General features: G+C 49.0%; 4 protein-coding genes across 9 annotated transcripts; 1 reads left to right on the top strand and 3 right to left on the bottom strand.

Moving 5' to 3' along the window:
* Nucleotides 1-495: 495 nt before the first annotated feature.
* LOC117653924 (F-box/WD repeat-containing protein 7-like) lies at nt 496-6,461 on the bottom strand. Of its 3 annotated transcripts, none has more exons than XM_034399957.1 (12): nt 6,349-6,461; nt 4,976-5,674; nt 4,805-4,896; nt 4,578-4,689; nt 4,359-4,493; nt 4,057-4,257; nt 3,797-3,976; nt 3,535-3,716; nt 3,222-3,447; nt 2,928-3,138; nt 2,739-2,843; nt 496-2,653 (listed from the first exon to the last, which is right to left on the bottom strand). In XM_034399957.1, the coding sequence occupies exons 2-12, from the start codon at nt 5,654-5,656 to the stop codon at nt 2,484-2,486; spliced, it is 2,295 nt and encodes a 764-aa protein (XP_034255848.1). In that variant the 5' UTR covers nt 5,657-5,674; nt 6,349-6,461; the 3' UTR covers nt 496-2,483. The 3 variants fall into 3 exon arrangements, with proteins under 3 accessions (XP_034255848.1, XP_034255849.1, XP_034255847.1); XM_034399958.1 differs by lacking the exon at nt 6,349-6,461 and adding an exon at nt 6,191-6,305; XM_034399956.1 differs by lacking the exon at nt 6,349-6,461 and adding an exon at nt 5,759-5,882.
* LOC117653926 (BTB/POZ domain-containing protein 10-like) lies at nt 6,340-12,403 on the top strand. Of its 3 annotated transcripts, none has more exons than XM_034399962.1 (8): nt 6,340-6,476; nt 7,063-7,180; nt 7,277-7,402; nt 7,483-7,698; nt 7,792-8,009; nt 8,104-8,301; nt 8,387-8,634; nt 8,719-12,403. In XM_034399962.1, the coding sequence occupies exons 2-8, from the start codon at nt 7,077-7,079 to the stop codon at nt 9,391-9,393; spliced, it is 1,785 nt and encodes a 594-aa protein (XP_034255853.1). In that variant the 5' UTR covers nt 6,340-6,476; nt 7,063-7,076; the 3' UTR covers nt 9,394-12,403. The 3 variants fall into 3 exon arrangements, with proteins under 3 accessions (XP_034255853.1, XP_034255851.1, XP_034255850.1); XM_034399960.1 differs by lacking the exon at nt 6,340-6,476 and adding an exon at nt 6,500-6,834; XM_034399959.1 differs by lacking the exon at nt 6,340-6,476 and adding an exon at nt 6,500-6,838.
* Nucleotides 12,404-12,411: 8 nt separating this feature from the next.
* On the bottom strand, nt 12,412-18,055 carry LOC117653927 (protein henna). Of its 2 annotated transcripts, none has more exons than XM_034399963.1 (7): nt 17,854-18,055; nt 14,573-14,698; nt 14,150-14,487; nt 13,884-14,080; nt 13,533-13,795; nt 13,091-13,320; nt 12,412-13,010 (listed from the first exon to the last, which is right to left on the bottom strand). In XM_034399963.1, exons 1-7 carry the CDS (start codon nt 17,965-17,967, stop codon nt 12,854-12,856), a joined length of 1,425 nt encoding a protein of 474 aa, XP_034255854.1. In that variant the 5' UTR covers nt 17,968-18,055; the 3' UTR covers nt 12,412-12,853. The 2 variants fall into 2 exon arrangements, with proteins under 2 accessions (XP_034255854.1, XP_034255855.1); XM_034399964.1 differs by lacking the exon at nt 17,854-18,055 and adding an exon at nt 14,856-14,900.
* A 4,007-nt stretch (nt 18,056-22,062) lies between these two features.
* On the bottom strand, nt 22,063-24,129 carry LOC117653738 (facilitated trehalose transporter Tret1-like). The gene has a single exon (XM_034399600.1). The coding sequence runs from the start codon at nt 24,000-24,002 to the stop codon at nt 22,461-22,463; it is 1,542 nt and encodes a 513-aa protein (XP_034255491.1). The 5' UTR covers nt 24,003-24,129; the 3' UTR covers nt 22,063-22,460.
* Between the last annotated feature and the right edge of the window lie 458 nt (nt 24,130-24,587).

Genomic DNA, 24,587 nt, shown 5'->3' with positions numbered 1-24,587 from the left:
GCGACGGCCGAGACGCGCCAAGTTCGAATGAGGCTTTGGCGAGTGCTTTCCTGCCAAGGCCAAAAACCAGGACATTTCGGTTAGGCGCACTTCCCTCTATTAAGACTGAACAGTGGGGCACTCCAGCACGGCAGCGCGCCTCTGCAAAAGCTTTAAGTTGGGGGTTCAACTTTATGTGGACGAATGATGCTAGTATATTGGTTCCCTGCTCTTCAGGCATTTACAAGGCACTTTGTGACCTCTGTGGCTTTTTCAAATCAGCTTCATGACTTGCCAATTTGATTTTTTCTGTTAGTCTGCGCATGTTTGTCCATTTCTAATCCCCACTTAGTTATATTCTCAATCCAGTCAAGTTCAAATAATGTTTTTTCTTGTTTTTTTTTTTTTTTGCATGTTTTTTGTTCAAAAATCCCCAATGATATTTTGAGTGATAGAATCTGATAGAACCTGAGGGTAATGATCTAGATTTATGTCTGATTAAAGTAAAGACAAAAATAACAATACAAATATTTAATATTTCTTGTACAAAGGATTTTTCATAACACACCTGTGACATGTACACAAATTCAGATGCATTCCCATCAGTTGAAGACATTGGATCAATGAAGAGTCATTGAATGGAAAAAGTGAAAACATAGCTAAGAACGAGCCAAGCTCAAAATGCACATAAAAACACTTTTGGCAACTTTGCTATAAAATGATAACATCCATATTTGTTTCTTTCATGGCTTTAAATGAAAATAAAACAAGTATCAAATGGTTCAGCAACAAATGGTCCTTGAAGGGACAGCCAAACATGAAAATAACAAATTACAACCAATAAATGAAGAAATAGTAGGGACTATTTTACTATAGCAGAACAAATTAATAACCATGTGTAACATTTAACGGTCGCGCTTCAAAACATTACACAAAGCTAAGACAACGCAAGAAATATTGACAACACAAACAGATTTCTTAAGTTCCCATTTCAAAAGAAGTGTCTCACTGCTTTCTTGAGGCACTCTTTTGAACTGATATCTTCATGATTTTTAAATCACAGCATAGAGTATCAATTACGCAACTTCCCCACAAGTCAGACTTTTTCTTGTTTTTTTTAAGGGCGATTTACCTTTGCTCTCACCCTTGTAAGGTTAAGCATTTAAAACAGCCATATTAAACATTTGTCCCTGCTAAAACTTAGCTTCATTTTAGGTTCATAAAGTTTTCCTGTACGAACATCAGAAAACTTAAGATTTCTGTAAAGGCTACAATAAATAAAATCCTTTCAAATGAACAGGAATTACAGGAAAGTTTAGTACAAAATCCAAACATGCATAAGGAATTCTAAAACATAAAAACTGGGATGACAAGAAAATGAAAAGAAAAAGAATAGCAAAGAATTGTACAAACAATAAAACCAATAAAATTTTGAAATTTTGCTTTTTAGACATGAAACAACTGTCAGAAGAGAGAAAAAATAGTTTAATAAATCACATAGGTACAAATTTATCATTCCTATTGAGCTGTAATCCATAACAAGGATCACAATAATACTTATCTTTGTACCACGACAAACACTTTTACTTATTGTAGAGCTGCTCCCACACAATCCAAATTTAATACTTTTCAGAAAGAGCTTAATTTTTATCATCCAGCTCAGCATTATGCACAATCTCAGTTAATGTGTTACAGCAAGCAAACACTTGCCCATTAATCATTCAAATGATAGCTCCTTTCAATCCAAGTACATTTAATCTACTTTGTTTTTGTTTTAACCAAACTTTTTTTTGTTATTTTCTTTATTTTGCCTTCCATAAATCCCATTGCTGAAGAGTACCTAAGGTTCCAAATGGAGGAACTCTTGCAACATTTTCAGTCGTGTTTAAAGAAAGATAAATGAAAACTAAAAATTACCCTCGTCTACTGGACATGCTGATACACCACTTGCTGATAAAATATAAACAAAAAAATCCTTGAGCATGAAGCGGTTGACTGTTTCAAACTGTCGAGCTTATGGAATAAAGTGAAATGAAAATCAACCAACCAACCATTCAGAGTAGCACAGTAGTCCCTTCTAAAATAGTAAATGGTGAAAATATAACATCCTGGCCCACTTCCGACTAGAGCTGGGGATAACTTAGCATTCACAAGCCTACAGAAACCCATGATAAATTAAAAACCATGAAAAAATGAATCAATGATTCCACTTCTTTCACAAAGTACACTGTTAAAAAATTTAATGAAAGAATACTATTGATCTTTAATAATAAATCAAGAATACACTTCATGAACATTGACCCAAAAGGAAAAGAGAAAGCAGAATGCCAATAGAAAGGTAGGAACTGTGCTGCACCCACTTGAGAGTAAACTACACCCAAAGGATAAAGAAACCAATTGTCCCAGTGCAACCAGGGCTGTCCATGATTCAGATTTAACAAACTTAACTGTTTCTTTATATGGCCAGCAAATACAACTCCACAGGGACAATCAGGCAGTAATTCTCAGGAGCGTGGAGGTTCAACATCGAAATCTAAAACTAAAACTTTCGTTTCTTCAGTACCATTTCGGCTTCCAACTGCACAAACCAATTTTGTTTCACTGGCACGAATACGCCATACAACACCTCCAGCTCCACCACTTTCCAATGAAACTAAATTCCGAACAAATTCACCTGGAAATAAGAAACATGAACAAATACATTAATAATCATTGCAATTGCATTGCATTGCAGCTGATGAAACTGAATAAACACTCACCAGTTTTGACATCCCACAACTTCACAGTGCCATCATCAGAAGATGTTATGACAAACCGGCTGTTGAACTGAAGACATGTGACAGCCGACTGATGTTTATTGGGACCTAAACACAGAAAAACCTCGTGACAGTCCATAATTTAACCTCCAGGAATTTCAGTGAAGATAAAAAGAGCACCCAATCCTTTACCTGACAAAGTTTGAAGGCATTGACCACTGACAATATCCCACACTTTGACGGTTGAATCAGCATTACCAGATACAAGAATGTTATTACGTAACTCCATTCCAGATGTCAAAGACTGGTGACCCATCAGCGTGTGCCTGCAGGCACCTGTTTCTACTTCCCACACTCTTATGCTTGTATCAAGTGAGCCACTAACAACATGAACACCATCAAACTGAAATCAATCAAAATTCAAATAAATACAACAAATTACCTAGGTTACTGAAGTAGGATAATGTCTCAAAAAAGTACTATTACCTGAAGAGAATAAACCCTGTTTGTATGACCTTCTAGAGTATAAAGGCATTCTTCTTTTTCTGGGTCCCAAACTTTCACCATATGGTCATAAGCACCACTAACTACCAAACGACCATCATACTGCACACAGCGTACTGCTGCCATGTGTCCAATGAGAATGTGCAAACATTGCCCGGCCTCAATATCCCACACGCGAAGTGTAGCATCTCGAGATCCACTCACAACCCTGGAAAAAAATTCCGTATGAAACATATTGAACTGCAGCCATAGACCAAAATTAACCAACATGACACAGCTACAAACAGGTCCTCACTTTTTTCCATGAAGGTGCATGCACCGTACAGTTGAAGTATGGCCGCACAAAGTATGAAGGCACATCCCTGAGTCAGCGTCCCAAACTTTCAGAGTACGATCAGTGCTTCCTGATATGATAGTGTTTCCAGACATTTGAGAGGACCACACCCCACCAGTATGGCCAACAAGAGTTCTCACACACTAGAAAATAAAAACAATGAAAAATCAATTACAATACGTTCCTCAAGCATTACACTTCAAGTTTAAATTCATGCACTTACCCTTCCAGTGGTTAGAGACCAAACTTTGAGAGTATTGTCATCGGAGCCACTGACAATGCGATTTCCTGAGAACTGGAGGCAAGTAATTACATGGTCATCGTGACCTTTAAGTTCCTTCGGTGTCCGGATCGGCTTCGTTCTCCAGTTCATTTCGATGGCATGTTGACGCATGTACTCAGCCTGATGAGATAGGCAAATATAAGTGACCAATAGTGCAAGAAATAATCAAATGGAAGGAATTACCATAAAAGAATACTCACTTTCCATGGTGACATATTAATACCAGTGAGGCTTTTCTTGCGCCGGTGGCTGCTTACATCACGAAGATCCTTAATACCCTCAGCTCTACATTTCTCTCTCCACAGTAAGTTATCATCAGCCAAGAAACGCCAGTTGCGACAGGTCTGAGCAGCTCGAAGTAGATCTTTAGGTTCCAAAAAGCTCAGTACATACAGAGCCAGCTAGAAAGATAGTTAAGACAAATAAATTAGTAAGCTTAATGCCGAACAATAAGCAGATAGTAATTGCAGATACCAAGGAAATTTGTTAAATGGTATCATACCTCTTTCGGTAGAAGAGAAATAAAATCTCTTTGGAATTGTGGTTCAATAACTTCCAACATATGCCTGACCTGCATTGGTTCACAAGTTTCGATGAGCCGGTCAATTGCCATAAGCCGGTCAGCATTCCGCCAGTGCTAAAACAATGAGAGGAACACATTGATATTGATATAGCATGCAAATCTGGGACACACATTAAAGAAAAAAAAAAAAAAGCATACCTCAAATTTTTGAAGCCATTCTCTCAGATCTGGTGGAGGGCTTTCTTTGGTGGGTGCTACACAATGAGATTTAGAAGAGGAAGGACATCCGTCTTCCCCATTGGCTAAAAAGCTGCAGAATGAAACATAAAATAAGTACACTTTATGTGAAAATAGGTCACAGTGGCTCAGTTCACAGAAATCAAAAAGGCTACTGCCAAATTAGGCTCAAATGAAAAAGGGCTCACCTTGTATGAAATGCAGTCTTATCTTCAGGATTAATTTTTTTGCAAGGATACCTATTTTGAACATCTCCTTGACTTTCTAATTTACGTTTATGCTACAGGAAGAAGAAAAAAAGTTAATGAAACGATTTTGTAAAGAAAGTTTCAGAGCCAACTAAGTCTAAAAAATCTTACCCTAGGTGGTGATGGTTGGCTGGAGCAGCTGGCAATAGGACTTAAATCAGTCTCTTGAGGTGAATTTCCACTTGTTCGGTCCCCATAAACCCTTAACCTGGCCTCTATGGTTTCTTCATGATCAAATTCATCACTGCTACTATCAATGCCTCCATCTTCGTCATCATCACCTTCATCATCAGCTTCACTACTGACAGCATCCTGATGTCGCTTATCTAGTTGGACCAGACGGCGTAAATTCCACTCTTCTCCATCAGCACTATCTACTTGATCTGTGTGAATACCGCCACCACTAGCAACATCTTCAGGGCCAGTTGAGCTGGACTCTGGTTGATTACTATCACATTCATCAATGTTATCTTGTTCACAGTCTCTGTTAAAATTGCCTAATACAGACGGACCCGGATCTAGCTCATTACTATTTCCAGCTTCCACTTCTACTTCTAATACAATTTCTGGATCATTGTCTAGCAAGTCTCCTAATTGCAACGAGTCTTCTTGTGGGACAAGTCTAAGGCAAGGCAAGACTAAGCGACTGCCATCATCGATCTCAATGCGACTGCCACCATCAATTTCAATGCGACTGCCACCATCAATCGCTATGGTATAGTTGGTTTTCAAGGGAGAGACTGCGTTATCACCAGTAGTACTAGCCTCTGCCGAGGGTTCATTAGTTGCCATTCTCAGGCAAGGAAATGCCTGAAACAATAACAAAGTAACAAAGTTCACAAATAAGACAACAAGACGTTGATAAAGTTTAAAAAAATGATGATGTGGGGAGACCTTGTACTCCTCGCACAAGTCAAGTGTCTCCAGAAGAGAAAAAATACTAATCATACAAATGTACACAGTAGATAATGTGACATGAGTGTCATTTCAAAGGTGTGACCATCATGTAAGAGCGACCTTGGATCCAAAGGAAAAAGAAATAGTCAGTTCAAAATAATCTGACACCATGAAACCAATATGCGTGGAAAGAAATGCAAAGTAAAGTAATTAGGAGATTGTGAAGTTCATCTGAACGATTAGAAGGGAGTTACAGTAACCTCAAAACAATCACTAATTCACGCGTTGGGAATGAGCCAACATTTGGGTTAGAAATTTGCAATAGGATTATAAAATAAGCATCCAACTCTTAAATGGTACAAAAATAGTTGCTTTGCAGTATTTTATTTGTAGAAAACGAATAAATCGAGACACTCGATTTGGCCTTGCCTATGCCACATTTTACTATCATCGCGTTTCGTCACTTTTTGGAACATCAAGTCAACAGGAAGGATTTCGAATGTGAACAATTTCCCCGTGCGCTTGCTCAGTATAATTTTCAGTACATAATAATGGTCCACGTTTTACCGTAAGAAGAAAATGCAAACCTTTTCACTGTCAGGCTCCTTGAAAGATTCCGATGTACATCTGTTTCGTAGTCACGGCCAGTGAGATTTCCACCACAACTGCGACCCAAGCTTTCTGCTAGAGAAAGAAGTGTTAGTCATCCTAGAAGGTGATTATTTTGTTGTGAAATCTGGTTTCATTGAAATCTTTTGTTTTCTAATCGTAGAACTGTTGGAATTAATTTAAATAAGGATATAATATTGAAACACGAGTAGAGAGAACGGTGCACCTTGACGTCCAAACGACTTTCCATTGTTTTGTTGTACATACCAAAATAATGAACGGAGGCCCTTGCCCTTCCCGTCCAATCTCAATTTGTGAGACTATTCTGAAGAACTCGAGACCCAGATGAGCTGAATCATTTTGTTACTCTTATTGCAGTCAAGTGTCAACCTTTTTAGAACCTAAATTTGGGCATATCTTCGTGTTTGTCCAAACAGAAGTGCTTGACATACAGTGAAGTGCAAGTAGGTAGGCTTACTCACTGTCCTAATTTCTCCTTCACTCGAAATGTTTCCTTTTAATTTGCATGTGACATTAGTTTCCGTTCTTAACCCTTTGGGTCATCCATTTTTGACTTCAGATTTTAGTTTCTACATCTTCTGGATAGTTCACATATGTTGATGGGCATAATAACCCCCTTAGAAGTTCTGGAGCCATCTACCACCTTCTAATGTTGTTTCAACTTATTGCAGGTTAAGTTTCAACCATGTCTGCTCAAAAGGATCGTCATTCCTATGAAAGAGAAAGTAGCAGTGATACAGAGGATGAGACTGATGACAGGCGAAGACGGGTTTACAAATCTCGCCTAAGGTATGAGCAACAGTTGTGCCCGACGGATTCAATTTGACTATTGTTTACTCTTCTTGTCTTTAAACATCAATTTTTGAAATCGTTTCATTTTGGCAGCTATGGATCGTCATCTAAACCAAAACCTTGCCTTGTCCAGAGGCCATCATCTGCGTGTGGCAGTGAAAATCGACACAGTCATGTGTCATTGACCAAGCAACAAATAAGCTCTACACCACGGAACCGGTTTGTGCTAACTTGTGATTACTTTTGACTCATTTCTTTGATATTTTTCTAACAGTCATATTTTTATGTTCTTCGGTTAGGTCCAGATCTCAGCACCTTGGACCGGCAAAGAACCAAATGAATCAAGGACATTCACCATGCAGAGCTGGAGACTCCCTGTCAGGCTCTACTTCTACTAGAAATTCTACAACTACATCTGGTCAAAGTGAAGAGCGCATTACTCTTGTAGTAGACAACACACGCTTTATTCTTGATCCAGCCCTTTTTACTGCTCACCCAAACACTATGCTCGGAAGGTAAGAGATGGAATTTAAAAGTGTCTGTTTATAAAATTTATCTCACCACTTTTATAAATAAATATTTTTAATGTCTGCTATTACCCTATTCAGAATGTTCAGTTCAGAAATGGAAATGGCACATGCCAATGATAGAGGAGAATATGAAGTTGCTGATGGCATTTCAGCTTCCATTTTCCGTGCGATACTGGAATATTATAAGGGAGGTGTGATTCGTTGTCCCCCAACAGTATCTGTGCAAGAACTAAGGGAAGCGTGTGACTACCTGCTAGTGCCATTTGATTCAAGTACTGTTAAGTGTCAAAACCTTCGTAAGTGTTCTTTGATACTTTTGTGAACTTCCTTGTACTTGCCATTTTTCATATGAGATAAATCTGAAATGTTGTTTCCCTTTTGTGCCTACAGGCGGATTGATGCACGAGTTGTCTAATGAGGGAGCCCGTTGCCAATTCAAAGTGTTCTTAGAGGAACTTATTTTGCCCCTCATGGTCCATTCTGCTCAAAGAGGAGATCGAGAATGCCATGTTGTTGTGTTGCTAGATGATGACCTTGTTGACTGGGATGAAGAGTTCCCTCCTCAAATGGGTGATGAATATAGTCAAAGTAAATATTTATAAATTTTTGTTGTCTTTATCGCCCGAACATGTGGAAAATATTTCATGATGCAACTATCAAACTTCTTTTTCAGCTGTTAATAGCACTGCCATGTACCGCTTCTTCAAGTACATTGAAAATAGAGATGTTGCTAAGGCAGTTATGAAAGAAAGAGGTCTGAAAAAAATACGCTTAGGTATTGAGGGGTATCCCACGTACAAGGAAAAAGTTAAGAAGAGAGCTGGTGGGCGGTCTGAGGTTATTTACAATTATGTTCAGCGACCTTTCATCCACATGTCTTGGGAGAAGGAGGAAGCAAAGAGTAGACATGTTGATTTTCAGGTGAGTATATAGAGTATGAAGTTACCTTTGTTCAGACTGGAACTATTCTGTTTACTAATAGTTTGTTTTATTTTTGTTTATCAGTGTGTGAAGTCAAAGTCAGTCACCAATTTGGCTGAAGCTACGGCAGATCCTATTCTTGAGTTAGACTCGGTTGGAAATTTTGTAATTGTTGCACCTATTGAAGGAGCCGAGTCAGCCCAAGCTCAGTCAGGGCAGCATCAGAATATTTTTCAGCATCCTGGGCCGCCTGCAAATTTGCAGCAACTTTTACAACTTCATCAGAACCAAGCGCTGCAACAACAGTTAATCCAGCAGCAACAACAGCAGCTGCAGCAACAGCAACAGCAGCTACAGTTACAGCAGCCCCAACAGCAGCCACAAATGCCACCTCAACTGCAGCCGCAACTACAGCCACAACTGCAGCCGCCGCCGCAAATGCAGCCCCAACTGCAGCCCCAACTGCAGCCACAACAGCAACCGCCCCAACAGCAACCGCCCCAACAGCAACCGCCCCAACAGCAACCGCCCCAACAGCAATCACCACAACAGCAACCACCACCGCAGCTACATCAGCAACTCCCACAGCATCCACTTGTTCAACCTCAACCTATCATCCCACAACCACAGCTGCAGCTAATACCTCTCATCCAGCCTCAGCCTGTTCATGTCCCTCAACCAATTATACCGCCACAAGAGGAAGAAGAACAACCTGCTGATCAAGCTGCAAGAGCTGTTTCTGATATCTCACTGGCTTAAAGAAAAGAAAGTATTCTATTGTTCTGAAAAATCTATTACATTAAGTAAATCAACCATGTGAAGCTCAACCTCTTAGTAGATCTCTAAGTGGAAACAAGTTCTGGTTAACTTGACTGATTCTTTGGGCAAGACTTGCAGTTGTAGGCTTCTGCCTCCAATACAAAGTTTTTAATGATTGTGAATTTTCAATGCCTTTGATAAAATTCCTCTGATAAACTTTGCACTTTTTTTGGTGAAATGTTGGAAGTGAGAAAATATGACACATTTGATTGAAGAGAGAGGATGATTGTAGACTGATTTTTTTTCCAGAAAAGAAAGGAAAATAGGAGATGACCTTAGGTTAAACGCCATATCATAATTATGTTGAAAAATTGTATGGCTATTCCCTCCTAATTTTATAATCAGTTAAAAAGGTGTTCCTTCATTAGGCAAGAGCTGAAGGAACTTGTGCTGACTCACAAGACTTTTTTTTAAGAGTATTCTGTATTCATGACAGTCACTTAACCTGAGCTTCAGCAATTTTGCAATTTGAAGCATTTGCTGTTATTCCCTCCCCCTTCCCCCCCACCCCCCCAATTAAACCCCCTTTATCACTATTATTGTAATAATATTATCCATTCTATTATTGCTTTTTAAGATAATATTATATTACTCGTAACAAAGTACACAGAGTTTTTGCTCTGTTTATCTGGTTGTGGCCGATAGAAGACCTTCTCTGGTGATAATTTTTTTTTAAATGATAATTTTTGTTTGTAAATTTGTTAGTCACATTCAGGTTTTTCGAAAAGACTCAGTACCAATCTCCATTTCACTATGATATTTAATCAATTTGATTGTTCTTTTACAATTTCTGAAAGGCTTATTTTTTGAACTTTATGATCTCAGTAGAAAATTTTAGGTTTTCCTTCTGCTGCGAAATATATGGAGAATCCTTTAGAAAGCAGTACTGCTACCATGGTAAGTATTCAGCAGGTCTTCTTTGAGTCTTCTGTAAAAACTGTAAACTATATTTCCCCAGAGCTTGTATTAGTTTTAGAGGTTGCTGCCAAGGAGAAAATGTAAGGCATTGACTGCAATATTTTATTTTACAGTATCTTCTTTTTATCTGTACAATTTATGATGAAACTTGAAGGCTTTGTTCTGGCAGTTATACATCACACTATTCTGTGTTTATGAGATTGTAGCTTGAATAAATTACACCAAATATATGTCTACCTTTTTAAACTGAAGGTTTATGTTTGTTTTCTGGATGTTTTAATGTCTTTGAAATAATTTTAATGAATCATAATGAATCACTGCTCTACACATATCTGGTGTAGCTTCAAGTCAATGTGCTGTTATGTTTAGTGAAGAGGAAATGTTTTGATTTGCACGGCCATTGACAAGCTCCTAGTTATTGTTTAAACCACACGCATAGTATGTCTGTACTTGAGTTGAATAGCATCAGCCCAATACTGTACTCTACAAATCACAATAGTGGTTGTATTTGTTGGTGATAGATTGAATGTTGTTGTTTCGGAGAGAAACTCCTTGTCTAACCTTCACTGCCCTCATATGTTCTGACTGCTTCGCAGTCAGTTTTGATGAGTTTGTGATACAAATTTAATGGGTCTCTGCTGTTTGATTTCATCTTTGTCCCTTTCTTCTCCATTGAAGACTGCCCATTTCCCTGTCATTTCGACAGTAAATAGTGATCTTTTGTCTCTTTCTGTTACTACTACTGTGGCCTCAGCAACCATTTGTATTTTTTACTTTTATTCCGTACGTCATTTTTGTTTTGTTCTAGATAGCGATGTTATCTACACACAATTCTCATACATTTCTTAGCTCTATTTTGAAACAAAGAAGAAGCATTTTTGAATAAAGAAGTCACAACTGCTCAATGTTACACCTGAAGGCTTTTGGAAGGTAATTTTGTTAGTTTGAATACCAGTAGACATCACACTCATTGTGAAGCAGTTAATAAATTTTTTGAAGTTTATATTGCACTGCCTGTAACATAATTATTACTGTTACACTGCCTTGCATTCCTCCAACCACTGAAACTGTGTCAATTCCTTTTCGTGATCAATGATTTGACATTCACACCTTGGTCTCTGTAAATAACAGGATGCTCCAACAAGTCTCTTTTCAGAAGGTTGCAATTGCAATCAAAGTTGTTTATTCATTGAAAGTCATAATTCTGCTAACAATTTGTAACTCTCCATCCCATCGAAAACAAGGTATCATGTTTTCCTTTTTAGTACGTTTTCCAAATAACAAGAGATTTAAAATGTTATTAGCTTGTGTTTTGTTTTTTTACATGCTTTAAATTTTATTGATTTGTAGAAGTGTCTACTGACTGCCCCTGCATAAGGTTTTGACTTTTGCTGTTCTTGAGAGTGTTTTTTTTACATAATTAATATGTTTTGTCCTGTTTACTTCCATCTTTGCATGTTGATATCTAGGCATGAAAATCTTATTTCTTCTGCATATTACCTTGATGTAAGGCATGAGAATTTCATCTTGATTGTAAATGATGTGTCATCATTAGTCTAAAGTAGTTTTGTATGTGACCTTCAAGGCCATTCATCTACATGGTCGTTATTTTGTTTTGTTACAATCTAAGAATTTTTTTCATAATTATAATGGAGAGCTTTCTTGTTATTGTTTGTTGAAACACAAATGGTTTAGGCAGTAATCATTTGTTGCATCAGTCTCTTGAGACTGCAGGAGTACATATTTGCATGTCTTAGCAGGATTCTTCTGCATGAGGAGTACTGCTTGAGTCTTTGTGAGTCTTTGTGAGCCTATTTTATCTTCAGTAGTTTTTCTAAATAAATGTAACCTGAGAAAAATCAGAAGAAAGGAAACCTAATTGTGCAAAATTGTTTGTAGAAATGAGCTGTTAAAACTAGTCATGTAATTTTTTTTTCATTTTGTTTTTGTTAGGTACAGACTGGAAATTCTTTGATTACTGCCAAAACCAAGTAGTGGTGCTGTAAAATAAATATGTTCAATGATCTTTTAACTAATGTGTTTAAATTTACCTAATCTTTATTTATTTACATACATTATTACAACTTAATAGGAACACAGATTTGGAAATTTGGACTCAATAAGTCCTATAAATTATAAATTACATTCAAAGTTACATGCAATGTGGTGACTGTATACATATTGTCAATGGTGCATGATTAATAAGGATGTCATGGCATGCTCCTAATCTTATTTGACACTGATAAACAGTACAGTTCAATACTCCTTAATCTAAGTGAAATGATTCTTTAGATCATCTCCACTGGTAGTTTGGACGGCTATCACAACAATGATAGAAAGGTTCTTGACCACCAGTCATTTTGTACTCGAAATAAGATGATATGACCAACATACTATCACTCTCAATTAATTCAATCTTCCTAATGCTCCTCTAAAATAGATCAGTCTGCCATCATTACAAAATCTTCCCAAGCAAACCTGGTCACAGCTTTTTCAGGGCGTCACCCAGGATCTGTATCTCCCGATTGATGTCATGAACCAACTGCACTACGTGGGGCTTGGAGTCCAGCATCTCGATGCTCTGCGTGTAGGGGTTGTACCGTACAGTGAACTGCCGCGGTATGGTCTGGGCGTATTTTCTGAAACAAAGCACAGCATCTCATTAGACAAACTGCAGTAATGCCATGACGCAGTCCACTCGAAGATGGGCAAAACGTACATCATCTTCTCTTTGGCATCCTCGAAACTCTCAGCGACGTAGTAGATGGGCTGGTACTCGGTGATGGGGTACTTCTGCAGGGCCGTCTTGGCGGGGTCGAAGGGCCTCAGCTCAGGCTTCTCGCTGATGGCGTACTCCAGCTCGCCGAACGAGGACAGCAGCCCCGCGCCGTACGCCTTGAGGGTGCCGTCCTGCCTGCAGAGCCCGAACTCCACCGTGAACCAGTAGCACTGCGGGCAGAGAAGGGAGAAGGATGGTCAGCCAGGGCGAGAGAGACAGACAGACAGACCGGTGGTCCGCACCGCAGTCCCAGACCAGGCGCGAATCCAAAAGGGTGGCAATGGGGGCGTCGGCGTCGCCCACCCCTGGAGGTGGCGAGGCCGCCCGAAAGGCAGGCAAAACGTTGCACTTTGCCCCCTTTGCGCCCTCAGCAGACACTTACGGTGGCGAGCTTCTCGATGTAGTCGTCGGGGGCGCCGAGGGACGCCAGCCCGATCTCCTGGGAGAACTGCGCGAAGGCGGGGTCGGCCAGCAGCGGCACGTGGCCCAGCAGCTCGTGGCACACGTCGGGCTCGGGGGTGTAGAAGGGCCGCGAGGGGTGGCGGATGTACTGCGTGGAGTGGAAGACGCGGAAGGCCAGCCCCGCCAGGAAGTCGCGCGACGACAGCAGGCCGGCCACCGGGCGCAGCGTGAAGCCCGTGCTGTCTGCGGAGGCATGCGGAGCGCAGTGTCAGTCTCTCTCCCACTCGCACTCCAAGTCACAGTGTGGTGGACGCGCGGTGCCGCCCCTTACCTCTCAGGAAGTTGGAGATGTCCTCCAGCTGGGGGATGTTGTCCTCCCGGAAGCCGCAGTTCTCGATGAGCAGCGGGAAGACGTGGTTGTGCTGCCGGCACGCGTAGCGCGGGAACATCTTGGTCAGCTCGCGGAACACCTTGCCCCAAGTCTCGATCTCCTCGGGGGTGTAGTCCACGTGGGGGAGGGGCTCGCCGCTGCAGCAGGCAGGACGACGTTAGCTATAGCCCTAGCTTGGGAGGAGGACGAGTGCCGCGAGTACTCACTGCTTGTAGAAGTACGCGAGGTCGGCGAAGTACTTCCTCCGGGCGCGGTACTTCTCGTCCGTGAAGCCGGGGTGGTCGGCGTCCAGCTCGGCGCCGTACGACAGGATCTGGTTGGCGAAGCGGTCCAGCTCGCGGATGCGGCGCGGGAACCACGGCACCGTGCCCATGTTGTCCTTGTAGTTGCGCGAGATGATGCTGAAGTAGGCAGCCTGCTGGCGGAGGTTCTCGATGGCGGAGCCGAGGTCGCCGCCGGGCGCGCACTCCAGCATGAACTCGTACTGGTTGGGCACGCGCAGCGAGGAGCGCGACTCGATGTGCAGCAGGTTGACGCCGTGCTCCTAAGGATTTCCAAATTCCCTCTCTCAGTTTTGTCGCCCTCGCCACATCACTGCAGTGCCTGCACCCACCAAGGCTTTGACTTACCTCGAACATCTTGAGGGAGCGGGCGAGGGCGCCCACCTCGTCAGCTTTGGGCGAAAAGATGAGGCAGGTGCTCTTGGCGGCGTCCTTGCCCTCCTTGATGTAGTTGCCGCCGTCCATGAGCGTGGGCTGCGGGCAGAGACGGCCACGGATAACGGAAGCCACCAGGGTTTTTTGTTGGGTGTCAAAAACAACAACGCAATCACTGCTTTCAAAATTAGAATCTCCGCTTCTCCTTATCCCGAGCTCCACATATATCATCGTTAAAAGCCTCACCGACACTCACATCGTAATCTATGACCAGCGTGGGTGCCATTTTGGGCTTTGGGACTCGAGTCCAGAGACTTCCTTCGATAGCGCGTCCGGGCGGGGGCAGCGGGGGCAGCGGGGGAAGGCCACGACGGAGCGCTCGACTGCGCTCGGCCGGCGCCGCTTATCGCTGATGCAACCGCGGGGGCAGATGCAGCGGAAGCAGCGGAAGCAGCAGTGGAGCTGCCGGGCGGGCTTTGTCCGGGTGTTCGGCCGGAGGTTCGAACCGTACGCGTCGCACGACAGGTCGCGGCGGGACGCGCTGCCGCGGTGCACTTGAAACGGATCCTGGAGGAGGACTGGACGGCGCCGCGGAGGCGGGCGGTTTTATAGGCCTCAGGCTGACCACAGCCCCCGTGACGTCGGCGCGCAGACGGCGCGCCAGCCTCCAGGCCAGCCTCGAGGCACGACCTGCCCCTTCCCCTTCTCCTCCACCCCGACGGCACGCCGACGGCACGCCGACGGCACGCCGACCCGCGGCCCGAGTCCTGTCCTGAGTGATCTGCGCCTCGAACTCCAATTAACACTAACCACGTGCCCGACCACGACAAGCCACTCGCCGTCCTCATCTCAGACGGAGACGGACACGTCAAATTTCGAGAACTCGTTCCCCCGCGGCCGGCCCGAGCGCCGCCTGCACCGGTGACTTGCACGCCCGAGTACGGCAGCGACTCGGTAGCAGTCGGCACACTGTGATGAATGAAAAGGCGGCCTGACATCCGCGGGCCCACTAGCCGGAGCACACGGCGAGCCGCGTTTTGGTCAGGGGCACGGCGTGGCGCGGCGCGCGGTGACCTTGCCGAGGCCTTGCCGAGGCCTTGCAGGCCGAGCGGGCCGTCGGCCGCCTTGGCTGCCTGGACGTAGACGTTCACGACGTGGACGCGGAGACGCGCCGCTCTGCCGACAGGGAATTACCGCGCCGAGCGCTAAGTGCCGCGGACATTGTACGAGCGGCGACATTTAATGACGGGCAGACATCGACGTCGACGTCGCACCGCCGTGCCGGGAATATCGGAGCGGCCAGCACGGCCAGCACGGCCAGCACGCGGTAACGGGGGCCACGCCGAACCAGGGCCGAGGAGGGCCGAGGAGCAAAGCTCGCAGCACGGCGCAGTGGGCCGAAAACGCAAGCGCTAAGTTTCCATTTCCTGACTCATTGTCAACGAACTCTGTTCGGTATTTTGGTTATTGTTGTGACGCGCCTTATCGCGCCCGGCATCGCCGAGGCGCCGAGGCTGTCGACAGCGCGTTGACGTCGTCGCGGAGGCCGAGGCCGCCGAGGCCGTGGGTCGACGGACGGCGGCGGCAGGGCGGGAGAGGCGGCGGAGACGCACTGACGCACTGCGACTCAGACTCATTCATTCCCGGGGGCTCTGGTCGGAGGGGATCGACGGGGGAGTCCGACAGCCAGAGCAAAATAAACACGACTTTCGGCGCAGAGAAATTTCAATGTTGACGACACCGGGCGAGTTCGCGCGTCATGCCCCCCTCCCCCCCCCCTGTCCTTTTCCCCGAGCCGCTCGAGGTTCCCGATGACGGTCAAGGGGAACCCAATGACGACCAAGGCGGCCTGCATGGACGGGAACGCCTCCAGCCGCGCGGCCAGCGCCGCCAGCTGCAAGGAGCGATCCGAGTTACATCAGAAAACAGAGCAGAAACCGCCGCGCCGCGCCGGGCTGGCCGTGCTGTGCCGCGCTGTGCCGCGCTGCCTCCCCCCTCTCTCCCTCTTTCACTCACTCCATATCATCGGCACCGGGTATCTCGTCAGATTCCTGTTCCTGGTGCGGGGCGGGACGGGCGTGGTCCGCGCCATCCAGCTTGGCCCGGCTCGCGGCTTGGTGGCCAAGTTGCTGGCCAAGTTGCTGGCCTGGCTGCGGGGCGGGGCGGGGCGGGGCGGGGTGGGTAGATAGCAGCTGATGGCCACGCCCCCTATCGCCCTCACGGCGGGGCGGGGCGGGGCGGGGCGCCGTGCGACATCTTAATACCAGCAGGCCTAACCTACCGCAACGGCGTGCAGCCTTCGCTTGGCTGGCCGCCAGTGACATCGGCGGCGTCGCCAGCCACTGCACATGTCCTTATTGGCGCACCACCCCGAATGCGCCGGGACCGACAACCAGGCCAGCGAACCGTGCGCGACGGCGGTGCTGGACCCCTCAAAAACAAGCTTTCGGCCACCTCCTCGCGGCCGCACCGCCATGCCTCTCTCCAGGCGTTCTCGCTCGGGGCGGCGACGGCGGGGCTGTAACGCTGTGACCGCAGGAACGGACGCTTATCGGCGGTCTTAGGACCGCTGCTCGCCTCGCCGCCGAGGTCAAGGGCACACACACAGCGGCACCGCGCCACCGCGCCTCGGGGTGGGACCGCTGGGACCGCTGGGGCACTATCGGCCGCCACTGATGTCATTGCTTCCTCCCGGCCGAGCAGCCGCCGGTGCCGCTAGCCGCTCCCACGGAGCTTGCCTCATCCAGCTCCAATGCCGTTATCGCCAACGTGCCGACGATCACCACGCTGCCCGCGTCTCGTCTCGCGCCGCGGAATTGGACTCGCGCGAGAGCAAGTCTTGACCCGGCTGTAATCTAGGACGACCCAATTTCGAATTCGTTTTGCGACGGAGTACGCGAGCCTATCGATCCCCGCTTCCACGCGTTTCTCTCGTGGGGACCCGAATTCCGACTAAAAATAGCCGTGAGCACTACTACTACATTTCCGGGACGATGGGAGTTCTAATAAACCACAGTAGTGGTTGAGTCATTGTCATTTCTTAAATTGCCAAGAGTTGCACGATAATTTCTTTAACTTGTTTAAAATGTATTGGGGTAATTTGGGGAAGAAAAGTGCAAGATGAGACAAGCAGCTCCGTTAGGGTTTGCTTTTCTCACACAGTACTTGTCTTCCCCAACTTCCCCCTAATTTGTTCTTCCAGGTGGTGGTCACATTGATGCGAGACTCTGGAGCTTGCACTGCACTGCACTCACCACGCTAGACGGCGGCGACCCCTCAGTCTTGTACAGGGCCTGCTTGGCGGGCACGTCCATGGGCTCGCTGACGGTGTGCTTGGCCTGCTCGGGCATGGTGACCACTCCGATCATCTCGTGGCGTTTGTCGGCCTGCTCGGCCTGCTTCGCCTGCTTGGCGGCGGCGGCGGGTGCCAGGGCGCGGGGCTGGCTCGGACGCGGGGCGGCGGGGGCGGCGGGGGCGGCGGGGGCGGCACGGGGAGCAGCGCGTCGTCACGTCTTCTCGGCACGGCGGCGTCCTCTACACTGAATGGACCCGGGGCGCGGGCGGCTTGATAAGACTTCGCCCCCGGCCCGCCGGCGCTCCGGGGCTGCCGGGTTGGCTCCGTGCCACTCCGCGCCCAGGCTCCGGGGCGCGGCGGGGTGCTCCGGGCGGGGCGGGGCGGGGCGGGGCGGGGCGGGGCGGGGCGGGGGGACTTGGCGCTGCTTGCCGAAAGCGCGCGGCCGATAGTGCGGTGACGGGAGCGACGGGAGCGAACCGGGACGCTGCGGGACGTCAGCGGGCTGCTCGGGGGAGATGTCGACACGGCCGCTACGCCCGCTACGCCCGCTGCCACAGGCACGCGTCCAGGGTGTGGCGGGGGCAGCGTGGCGCCACGGAGGGGCGGCGCGGCCCGGGCCTTCCCTTCCCTTCCGATAACGCCCCATTCGCCTTTTTTCGTGTTTGCCAATTTATTAAGATACAATTGTTCCTGCCGCGGTGAAATTGAGAAAGGACCAGACTGCTTATTGACGATGACAGGTTCAAAATCGTCGATAGAAACCCCCAGCAAGTTGCGCTGTGACACCTGTCGCCCCAGTGGTGCCAACTGCAACGGCTGCCAACCCAGCCACGTGGACCGCCTGGGGCTGGGGACCGCCCCACCGCTCCCTCGAGTCTCGAGTGTAGGGTCGCGTGCCGTCGCCGTCGGCAACTACACAATGCTTCGAGGCTGCGCGGGTCATCCCGGGACTCGATCCGTTTCGCAAAAGGTGACGCGCTAGCGGCAACATCTCATTCTTGGGCACCACAACAATAAACAAACCGAATCGTCCGACAAGCCGCAGGGCCCGCAGGGCTGTAGCCAGTGCCATGCTCGGTGCCATGTTTACGAAAGGCGCGTCTCCTCGCCGACGGCGCGGACGGAGTCTCTCGGCGCCACGCTCCACGCTCGGCAACCCTCGGCTCGACTAGGTTCGGAAGGTTTCGTCATGCGATGTGTGATATCTACAATGATGCGCAAAATGTTGTAGTTAATTGGATGATAAATTGGCTTTGATGACGACCGCTTCTATCGCGCGGAGGAAGCCGTTTCTCTCGTTTTGTCTCTCTCTCTCTCTCTCTCTCTCTCTCTCTCTCTCCTGGGCCCGGTTCGCGATAACGGTGAACGGTGCCTCCTTCCCTGAGACGTTCACTGTGAACCGGATTTCGAACACACGTGTTGGACGAGGTTGGCAGCCCTGTCGGCGAACCGCCTTTAGCGTCAGGGAACGGACACTGATCTGATCCCACCCACGCACGAAGGGCGCGACCGTCAAGTCTCGACATTTCGTTTCGCACGACAGGGTGCCTTTTTGTGGGGGCCGCCACTTCTCCTGGGTCGGGGACTCACTGATAAAACTATTCAGTCCTGGTTGACTCGCCGAATTTGGTGAAGCTGTGGATGATCTCAGCGGACACTCGAGCGGGCACTCGAGCGGCTCCGGTTCAATTGCCGTTCCGAATCAGGAGACTGATTCCGAGAGAACTTTTCGGCGCTCTGTCTCTCTCGCACCCAATACGGGACGCCGCATGAGCGCAAGAGAGACAGGGCGACGAAAACGACTCTCAGTCTGCAGCCTAGCCGGCCCAGCACAGCATTGGCGTGATGGCATTGGCGTGATGCAAGAATGTCGTCCAAAAGAAACAGCAGTCGCCCAATCTCCCCAACGCCCCGGCCGGGCGGCCTCGCGCGTGTACTGCAGACAAGATTTGATTTGCTGAATTACTTTTGCAGTGAAAAAAGAGCGCCCCCAAAAGAGATACGTTCAAGGCAAGTCCAAATTCCAGGGTTAACGTACCACTACCTTTAGAAGGATGTTACGTAGATCTGTCGACCTAGGAGTAGGTGGGGGAAGAAAAGCACAGGGTAAGAAAAGTACAGCCCTCTTGTGGCCTACTGCTCCAGTCCATGACATCGATTTAACAGGGTTTTCTCACTCAGATTTTCACGTTAAGTTGAAATCACTGGTCGAGGGATGGCTAAAAGTCAAGGGATCAGCTCCACAAGGCTTGTTCTTTTCTTACCCTGTACTGTTCTTCCCCAGCCTACCCCTATCTCTCTGTTGACCTATACCTATATTTAAGTAGGTCAGCTGAGGGGTGGGTCAACTGGAGCCACCCCATTTTAAAATGCCCAGTCAAGACCTAATCACCTGAATATTTCCACTTTAAAAACAAAAAGTCAATAAATAAATAAATAAATAAGTACAGAGACCTGATGTTGTAATCATCGAGGCTTTTGTCTGTTGTCATTGCTGCTGTTGTTGTTTTGTTTGTTTTCATTTTTTGCCGCGAGACGTGTGGAAACTGCATCGCCGAGTCAGTGGATTCTGCGAGAACAACCAGCCAATGTCAATGTTGGCGGGGCATCGCTCTGAGCATGGCTGGGCCCATCCGAGCCGCGGCCGCCACGCGAGAAGTGCGCCCGCGGGTAGGCAACCCATTCGACACCGCGGGCCGGCTGCAACTTGCGTCCGATGAGGTCACTTTCGACGCTCTTCCGACGTGGTTTTACTTTCCTGTGTACTTTTGACTGAAACTTCGTGCGCGTCGTACACCGAATTCCGAATGCCTGGAGAGTCTTCCATTCATTTCAATTCGAAACTTCTGGGTCCACCGATGCGCTGGGGCCGCACTGGCCGCACGGAACAACGGTCTTGCCGCCTAATTGCTGAACCGTGGACGCAATCTGACATGCAATGAAGTTATCGCCGCCTCGGAAGACAGGCATCCTTGAAAAGGCAATTGTTTTGCTTTTATTTCGACGCGTCACATTTTATTTGGTGAAAGAGTCGGGCCACAGAATCGGTCAGTCAGATTTGAAAGTACATGGCGCTGACTACTCCAGGTCGGCGGTGCGCGGTGTCACTTCGAAAAGCTCACCCACGCCGATGGCACTCTGTAAAGTCCGGAAAACTCAAAGGCAAAGCGTTATCAGAAGGTCTTCCAGAAGTTCAGTCCGTCGCGGTTTTTATTTAAAGAAAGAAATTTGTGTCGTTTTGTTTCCCGCTGTCGGGACAATGGAGACATTTGTTGCTGGCGACGGCCTTGCGGGGCTGCTGCGCGCTGCGCGTCATTCGCGTCATCCGCGTCGCAGTGCGCCGCGCCGGGTCGCCCGGTCGTTCCCCCCGCCGGCGCGGCCGGCACGTTGATGAGGGATGAAACAGTTCCAGATAACACGCCCAGTCTTAGTATTAGTCTAGCTGTCCGCCGCGGCCGCGCCACCCAGCCAATACATTTCTATAGCCTCTCCGAAAAAAAATAAAAACGAAAAGAAAAGAAAAACACAGTTGCTTTGGTTTTGTCGTCATCCACGACGTCATTTTACGTCGTTGCTACCGAGTGCGGCGAGTGATTGGACTTGCAACGCGATCCCTGGTGGTCCAGCCACTCAAGTTCAAGTTCAAGTGGCAGCAAAAGGAGCGCCGGCCAGATAGGCAGCCGCCTAGGCCTCACACGAATACGCCACTGCCAATATAGGGCGATTCTCCTCACCGTTTTGATTGAAGGCAAAAAACGAAAAAATCTTTAAATTTCGTTTTTCGCAAAGCCGCAATCACGCATCGGCGTGAGTGGTCAGATAAAATTTTCGGAAACAATTCGGCTTTATCTTCTTCGTGCCTGTCTAGAATGACGTGTGCTGTGCACGATGCTGGTCCGTGAACACGCCGTCATTGACCACGTACTTGAACCGAGTGGAAAGCACTTGGCCGGCCGATCGGGGAGGGCCTTCAACAAGCTGAGACCGCACATTTTAAACCCTGTTTTTCCTTTCGTTTTTATCAAATGATACTGCATGTGGGTGGAAATGAACCCAACATTTTCGGCCATTTAAAAATCCGTATAATTTTTTAATTAATATCATACGGATCAATTATGTTCTCACCTCCCCAGCCATCCCAAATTTTTGAGCCATTAATGAAGCAGAGTTAGTTTTCGAATATTTATTGTTTGTACACAACATAAGAACAAATTAGTTACAGCATATAGACATATCACAGATTTCAGTTCGAGTTAACGCAAGTTTTGTAAAACAGCACACGTATATCACAGGAAGTCGATTAACAATATCGGCGTCGACCTCCCAAATACTTCATTTGTAGATTCATGAAGCCTAAATGTCCAGCATGTATACCATGTTTCAGAACCTACATTACAGTGGAAAATTAAATACTGTACCCCGGTGGCACGGTGACACTTCGATTCAATTATCTAAGTAAATGTCCATTTTCGTGAGATTGTTAGATGTTCACCAAGGGTCCGTGTGTTGACCACGTGCGGGTCAGAGGTCCATTTCACTGGGTTCGAAGACACTGCCCCCCCGCACTCAGTCGTTGTCACACTCCAGGTCCGCGATGACGGACTTGTTGGCGCCGGGGAACGTGTAGGTGAGCTCCAGCGAGTTCTTGGCCAGCTTCTCGCCGATCCGCGGGTCCCAGGACGGCTTGCGGCCCTTCACCTTGTCGGCCTTGTCCGCGTCGCGGAGCAGCTCCTGCACCTCGGCCAGGGTCTTGCCCTTGGTCTCGGGCACGACGAGGAACGTGAAGACGGCCACCAGGAGGTTGGTGACGGCGTACAGGCCGAAGGGCAGGTGGAAGCCGTAGCGGTTGCCCACCAGCAGGAAGGCCTTGTTGAGGCCGAACGAGGTGACGGACACGATGACCACGGCCACGGGCGCCACCAGCCCCTTGGCGCGCTGCGACAGCAGCTCCGACATGAGCACCTGCGGCACGGCGTTGACGCCCACCCCGGTGGCCGAGATGAAGAGCGCGAGGCAGACGAGCGGCAGCCACCGCACGCCGGACACGTCCGCGCCGAGCACGTCGCGGGCCAGGAAGAAGCTCGCCAGCCCCAGCATGGCCACGCTGTTGGCCACGGCGCCCAGGCCCAGCTGCAGCCGCCGGCCCAGGCGCTCGATCAGCGTCATGGACACCAGCACCATGGCCACCTTGATGGCGATGAGCACGGCGGCCGACACGTCCGCGCGCACGGGCGTGCCGGCGTGCTCGAAGATCTGCTGCGTGAAGGCGAGCACCGTGGTGACTCCGACGGCGGCCAGGGCGCCGCTCTCCACCAACACGATGATGGCGGCGCGCTTGGCCCCTGGCGGCCGCAGCGTGTCCCTCCACGTCGCGGCGTCGCGCTGCTGCCGCTCCACCGCCTCGCGGACCGCCGCGGCCTCGGCGCGCACCGCGCCGCCCGCGTCCTCGTCGGCCAGGTGGCCACGGCCGCGGATCCGCGCCAGGGTGGCGACGACCTGGTCGTGCTGGCCCTGCATGGCCAGGTAGAACGGCGTCTCGTCCATGACGAACAGCATGAGCAGTCCGGACAGCAGCGCGCCGGGCAGCGGCACCAAGGCCTGCGTCCAGAAGGACACGACGGGCCCCACGATGTAGGCCAGCAGCTGCCCCACCGGCAGCAGCAGCGTCACGGTCAGGATGAGCGCGCCGCGCATCGCCGGCGTGGCCACCTCGCCGACGTAGATGTAGGAGAACGACATGCACATGCCCTGGCCCGCGCCGGCCAGCGCGCGAGCCGCGATGAGGTAGCCCGGCGCCGTGGCGAAGTACGTCAGCAGGCACCAGCACGAGAAGGAGACGGGGCCGACGAGCAGGGTGCGGCGGCGGCCCACGCGCGTGAACACGGCCGCGCCCACCAGCACGCCGAGGCCGCAGCCGAGGTCGAACAGCGACACGATCCACGAGGCCTCGTCCAGGGTGGGCTGGAACGGGCCGCTGCCGTCGCGCAGCTTGGTGAGCGCGGGCGACGACCAGCCGATGGCCATGCCCTGCACCAGGCCCAGCATGAGCACGCCCGAGCAGGCGCGCACCTGGCCGAACGCGGACCGCCACGACGTGGAGCCCGACATGGTGGCCGTGGAGGCCGAGCTTGCTGAGGCCGGGAAGCCGCGCGTCGCGTCAACACTGCGGCGTGGCAGTCCAAGGCGTCCAGTCCAAGGCAGTCCTGCTGCCGCTCGGACGCACTGCTATCTCCACCCGCACGCCGCCCGCCCTGCCGGCCCTCCCCGCACGCGCCTCGCTGGAGGTCCTGTGGGACGCCTGGCCACTTACACATCGAGGTGTGTGACTGTGTGCCGAGCCAGATAGCGCCAGACGATAAAACGCCTTCATTATTTCACGGTGGCGTGGCGCACCGCCGCATCGCCGCACCGCCGAACCGCGATAAGCCGTTACCCAATGCGCGGAACTGATTGGATAATTAAATGCCTGGCCGTGTGTGGCGCCCGCGGACCTGCACTCGAAAATGTGACAGGCAGACGCCGCGCCTCGATAGTCTCGATAGTCCACCGTCCACGCCGAGACGGCCGAGAAGGCACCGATGTGACGCGCCTGCCCGATGAGTGGCCTACCCGGCGCGGCGCCGATACACCAATGCGCCAATCGCCCTGATGCACCATTCACTTTCGGAGAGTGGAGCAACCGACGCGGCCCTC

The sequence above is a fragment of the Thrips palmi genome, unplaced genomic scaffold, assembly GCF_012932325.1.
Source record: "Thrips palmi isolate BJ-2018 unplaced genomic scaffold, TpBJ-2018v1 HiC_scaffold_8, whole genome shotgun sequence".
NCBI classification, from domain to species: Eukaryota; Metazoa; Arthropoda; class Insecta; order Thysanoptera; family Thripidae; genus Thrips; species Thrips palmi.
The sequence above is the reverse complement of the archived record's forward strand: the minus strand, read 5'-3'. Positions and strand labels throughout refer to the sequence as shown.

What these genes read in the sequence shown, in the direction of transcription:
- LOC117653924 (XM_034399956.1), bottom strand. Translation starts at nt 5,812, where the DNA reads ATGATTAGTATTTTTTCTCTTCTGGAGACACTTGACTTGTGCGAGGAG. An exon ending in GCCAACCATCACCACCTAGG is followed by an intron (nt 4,897 to 4,975) that starts GTAAGATTTTTT and finishes TTCTTCCTGTAG; the next exon opens with CATAAACGTAAATTAGAAAG. An exon ending in GGTCTCTAACCACTGGAAGG is followed by an intron (nt 3,717 to 3,796) that starts GTAAGTGCATGA and finishes TTTATTTTCTAG; the next exon opens with TGTGTGAGAACTCTTGTTGG.
- LOC117653926 (XM_034399962.1), top strand. Translation starts at nt 7,077, where the DNA reads ATGTCTGCTCAAAAGGATCGTCATTCCTATGAAAGAGAAAGTAGCAGT. An exon ending in AGCTCTACACCACGGAACCG is followed by an intron (nt 7,403 to 7,482) that starts GTTTGTGCTAAC and finishes TTCTTCGGTTAG; the next exon opens with GTCCAGATCTCAGCACCTTG. An exon ending in GGGTGATGAATATAGTCAAA is followed by an intron (nt 8,302 to 8,386) that starts GTAAATATTTAT and finishes CTTCTTTTTCAG; the next exon opens with CTGTTAATAGCACTGCCATG.
- LOC117653927 (XM_034399963.1), bottom strand. Translation starts at nt 17,967, where the DNA reads ATGATCGGAGTGGTCACCATGCCCGAGCAGGCCAAGCACACCGTCAGC. An exon ending in GGTCGCCGCCGTCTAGCGTG is followed by an intron (nt 14,699 to 17,853) that starts GTGAGTGCAGTG and finishes CTCTGCCCGCAG; the next exon opens with CCCACGCTCATGGACGGCGG. An exon ending in GATGCCAAAGAGAAGATGAT is followed by an intron (nt 13,011 to 13,090) that starts GTACGTTTTGCC and finishes GCTTTGTTTCAG; the next exon opens with AAAATACGCCCAGACCATAC.
- LOC117653738 (XM_034399600.1), bottom strand. Translation starts at nt 24,002, where the DNA reads ATGTCGGGCTCCACGTCGTGGCGGTCCGCGTTCGGCCAGGTGCGCGCC.